Genomic DNA, 5000 nt, shown 5'->3' on the forward strand with positions numbered 1-5000 from the left:
ACTAATCTTACGGTAATTACGAACTATTTACATGTAGCTTGAGCTGTTCAGACTAAAACAGAGGAAATTTATAACCACAGATTATTAGCCCACTAAACTAACCTCTGCATCATCTCTGAATGAAGGGGTAGTTTCTAAAGAAACTGTGGTGCTGCGTCGGTGGGGAAGTAGTATACAAAAATTTGGTTTTATCAACGGAGTTGATAATGTAAATTGGCCACCGTACAGAGATTCTAAAAGCTGACGTTTCGAGCGTTAGCCCTTCGTCAGAGCGAATCGAGGGATTATGGGTTACGTGTAGTTTTTATAGTAGAGTAGGAGCTACGCTATTGGTGGTAACATGGCAACGTGAAAAATAGGAATATATTAGTTAAATGAAAAGCGTTCGTTAATACCGTGAGGATTAAGGGTGCCGATTTGAAAGATGAACTTTTGTTCCAGATTTTTGCGGCTTTCCGTGGTACCTAGATGTAGGGAAAGGCCGCAGATAGCCATGTGTTTTTTGGAGTGGTTAGGCAGATTAAAATGGCGAGCGACTGGCTTGGATGCATCCTTGTCATTCTTCTCAACATCGCGAAGGTGTTCGCGGAATCGGTCACCTAGTCGTCTACCTGTCTCACCAATGTATAATTTATTGCATGAGGTGCAGGGTATGCAATAAATGACATTTGCGGAGGTACATGTGAAACGATCGGTGATCTTAACAGATCGCTTAGGTCCCGATATTTTGCTAGTGTTAACAGTCAAAGGACAAGTTTTGCATCGTGAGCGCACACATTTGAAAGTGCCGGGTTGCTCATTAGTTTTGAGTGCGCTACTAACTAAAAAGTTACCTACGTTTTTGTCGCCTTTGAATGAAATAAGTGGAGGTTGCGAAAAGATTCTACCAGTCTCGGGATCATTTTGGAGTAATTTAAAATTACTAAGAATGATGCTTTTGACTGCGTGATTATGAGGATGGAAAGTGAGGGTGAATGGAATTCTGTCATTCTTATCTTTTTGTGACGTTTTTAGTGATGACTGTCGATCAAATTGTTGGGCGCAATGATGGCCCGCTTTGACCACAGAGACAGGATAGCCACGTTTTTCGAAGAACTGGCACATCTCCTCTGATTTGCTGGAAAAATCGGAGTCATCACTACATAGACGTCGAAGTCTAAGAAATTGAGAGTAAGGGATGGAGTTCTTGACAAGTGATGGATGTGACGATGAATACAACAAATAACTGTGTGAATCCGTAGGTTTGTAGTGCACACTAGTACATAGCACGTTGCCTCTAATAGAAACTTTGATATCTAGAAAAGCCAATGAAGTTTCCGAAATTTCCCAGGTATATTTAAGAGCCGGATGAAAAGAGTTGACGGAGGTTATAAATTGATCGAGTTCTTCTCTGCTGGATGAAATAGCGCCGATGCAGTCGTCGATGTAACGGCCGTAGAGTTCAGGTTTGGGGCCGTTGTACTGACTAAAAAATTGGTGTTCAACATATCCTACAAAAAGATTGGCATAGCTAGGTCCCATTCTTGTGCCCATCGCTACACCATTAATTTGTTTGTAATAGTTGCCGGCGAATGAAAAACAGTTAAGCGTTAAAACTAGTTCGGCAAGGCGGAGGAGCGTTTCCGAGCTAGGTTCTTTGACAGTGCGTTGATCGAAAAAGTGTTTAAGTGCTTGAACAGCGAAGGTCTTCAAGCACTTAAAAACTTTTTCGATCAACGCACTGTCAAAGAACCTAGCTCGGAAACGCTCCTCCGCCTTGCCGAACTAGTTTTAACGCTTAACTGTTTTTCATTCGCCGGCAACTATTACAAACAAATTAATGGTGTAGCGATGGGCACAAGAATGGGACCTAGCTATGCCAATCTTTTTGTAGGATATGTTGAACACCAATTTTTTAGTCAGTACAACGGCCCCAAACCTGAACTCTACGGCCGTTACATCGACGACTGCATCGGCGCTATTTCATCCAGCAGAGAAGAACTCGATCAATTTATAACCTCCGTCAACTCTTTTCATCCGGCTCTTAAATATACCTGGGAAATTTCGGAAACTTCATTGGCTTTTCTAGATATCAAAGTTTCTATTAGAGGCAACGTGCTATGTACTAGTGTGCACTACAAACCTACGGATTCACACAGTTATTTGTTGTATTCATCGTCACATCCATCACATGTCAAGAACTCCATCCCTTACTCTCAATTTCTTAGACTTCGACGTCTATGTAGTGATGACTCCGATTTTTCCAGCAAATCAGAGGAGATGTGCCAGTTCTTCGAAAAACGTGGCTATCCTGTCTCTGTGGTCAAAGCGGGCCATCATTGCGCCCAACAATTTGATCGACAGTCATCACTACAAACGTCACAAAAAGATAAGAATGACAGAATTCCATTCACCCTCACTTTCCATCCTCATAATCACGCAGTCAAAAGCATCATTCTTAGTAATTTTAAATTACTCCAAAATGATCCCGAGACTGGTAGAATCTTTTCGCAACCTCCACTTATTTCATTCAAACGCGACAAAAACGTAGGCAACTTTTTAGTTAGAAGCGCGCTCAAAACTAATGAGCAACCCGGCACTTTCAAATGCGTGCGCTCATGATGCAAAACTTGTCTTTTCATTGTTAACACTAGCAAGATAACGGGACCTAAGCGATCTGTTAAGATCACCGATCGTTTCACATGTACCTCCGCAAATGTCATTTATTTCATAACCTGCACTTCATGCAATAAATTATACATTGGTGAGACAGGTAGACGACTAGGTGACCGATTCCGCGAACATCTTCGCGATGTTGAGAAGAATGACAAGGATGCATCCAAGCCAGTCGCTCGCCATTTTAATCTGCCTAACCACTCCAAAAAACACATGGCTATCTGCGGCCTTTCCCTACATCTAGGTACCACGGAAAGCCGCAAAAATCTGGAACAAAAGTTCATCTTTCAAATCGGCACCCTTAATCCTCACGGTATTAACGAACGCTTTTCATTTAACTAATATATTCCTATTTTTCACGTTGCCATGTTACCACCAATAGCGTAGCTCCTACTCTACTATAAAAACTACACGTAACCCATAATCCCTCGATTCGCTCTGACGAAGGGCTAACGCTCGAAACGTCAGCTTTTAGAATCTCTGTACGGTGGCCAATTTACATTATCAACTCCGTTGATAAAACCAAATTTTTGTATACTACTTCCCCACCGACGCAGCACCACAGTTTCTTTAGAAACTACCCCTTCATTCAGAGATGATGCAGAGGTTAGTTTAGTGGGCTAATAATCTGTGGTTATAAATTTCCTCTGTTTTAGTCTGAACAGCTCAAGCTACATGTAAATAGTTCGTAATTACCGTAAGATTAGTACCTGAACTGTATGTAGGTAGTATACATCAACGTGTGATTGCTTTATGTAGAAGCACCTTGCAAAATGGGATTTCAAGGCAATATGCTTTGTGTAGATCCACCTTGGAAGTTTGGATTTCGAAGCCAAATTACCACATAACCCAAAGTCTCCATTTAACCCTTCAATTGACCTCTTCTTTCTTCTGACCAGGTTCACAAAAGGAAGGAAGGGGATGGTGTGCAGGTTAGTGGAGTGGAATGATAATTTGTGCTTTATATAAATTTCCTGTTTTAGTCTGAATGGCTCAAGGTAAACTGTTCAAAATTAAGACTAGTATCTGAACTGTACATGTAGGCAGTAACAACGATGTGTCATTGTTTTGTGTATATCCAACATGCAAAATGAGATTTCAAAGCCAAAGTCTTTGTGTGGAACCGCCAAGCAAATTGCAATTTCAAACCAAAATTATTACATACCCCAGTGTTTCCTGTTAACCCTCTTGTTGACCTTTTCTTTCTTTTGGCCAGGTTCAGGCTAGTGATGAAGAAGAGGAAGCAAAGGTTTATTGAGTACTTTAAGTCTGTTTTTTTTCCCCTTTAAGTTAATACTATGTGTTAGTTTGAAACGCTCAAAGCTAATAAAATCAATTGTTGTTGATTGGTTTCTGTAGATCCGACTTGCAAGGCAAAATAGGTTGTTGTTCTGTCATTCTGATGGCTTCTTGATTAGAGCATGTTGGGGAGACCAGGTGTTTGAAAGACACTTCAGCAAGCAGGCGCTGTATCAGGTATGGTTTGCCACCGATTTTCACTAATGCCATCAGTCTTTCCTATATGAATGTTCAGTGAATCTTGTTTGATCTCTGAAATAATTATGCAGCTGTAAATGTCCTTGTTGAAAATTTCCTTGGGCATGTCATCTGCTAACCTAGTCTGTACCTTACAATTGGAGTATAAATTATATAGCTTTCACGGTGCATTTCACAACGCTTTTTACACGCGATTTGCAAAGTTCGTTGTAAATTTCACAAGTTCGCTGCGAACTTGGGAATTTCAATACGTAACTGTCAATCAAATGGAAAACTTTGAAACGAACTTGGGAATTTCGCGCCGAACTTCGTGGGAATGTGGCGAAGTAATTTCACCATTGCTCTCGGTCGTTGTTTTGAAATGATTGCCCCCACCGTACATGGAAAGGCAATTCCAAATTTTGTTCAGCAGAAAATTATTGAAAGCTGGTTACAATGGAAAAGGACCATCTCAAATGGGACAGGAATTGAGACTTCCCAAACAAACCATTGCCAACATTATTGGTGTTTTCGTTCGCAGAGGAAATATCGAAGACAACAAATGAAGAAATATCACTAGGTCAGCGCGTGCTGAATGATGTGAATAATTATATGGAGTGTTGTAAAACTATCAACCCCAGCATTTACAGCAGTGAAATCCAAAACAAACTGGTAAAGAACCGGGGTAAACAATAACGTTCCAATGTTTCCCCGAAAATGCCCCGTCTCGTGCATGCAGCCGCAGAGTAACGCAAGATCTTGGTTATATTCTTTCAAGAAATTCAGCGTTATCCCACAGGAACAATGACTCTTGAAAAAGAAAACATTTAGCAGCTTGCGCGGACAATGCATGTTTCATTCCCATGAAG

At 40.9% G+C, this 5000-nt stretch overlaps 1 protein-coding gene across 1 annotated transcript in view; it reads left to right on the plus strand.

The window, feature by feature from the left end:
* The window catches only part of LOC138031645 (uncharacterized), a 5812-nt gene that overhangs the window by 28 nt on the left and 784 nt on the right, over window positions 1-5000 (plus strand). Inside the window, exons 2-5 of the mRNA XM_068879300.1 lie at window positions 3213-3261; window positions 3555-3587; window positions 3872-3904; window positions 4015-4131. Coding sequence (XP_068735401.1) covers window positions 3213-3261; window positions 3555-3587; window positions 3872-3904; window positions 4015-4131 — 232 coding nt within the window. The remainder of the gene's footprint in view (window positions 1-3212; window positions 3262-3554; window positions 3588-3871; window positions 3905-4014; window positions 4132-5000) is intronic.

This window comes from Montipora capricornis, chromosome 14, assembly GCF_036669925.1.
Source record: "Montipora capricornis isolate CH-2021 chromosome 14, ASM3666992v2, whole genome shotgun sequence".
Taxonomy (NCBI): domain Eukaryota; kingdom Metazoa; phylum Cnidaria; class Anthozoa; order Scleractinia; family Acroporidae; genus Montipora; species Montipora capricornis.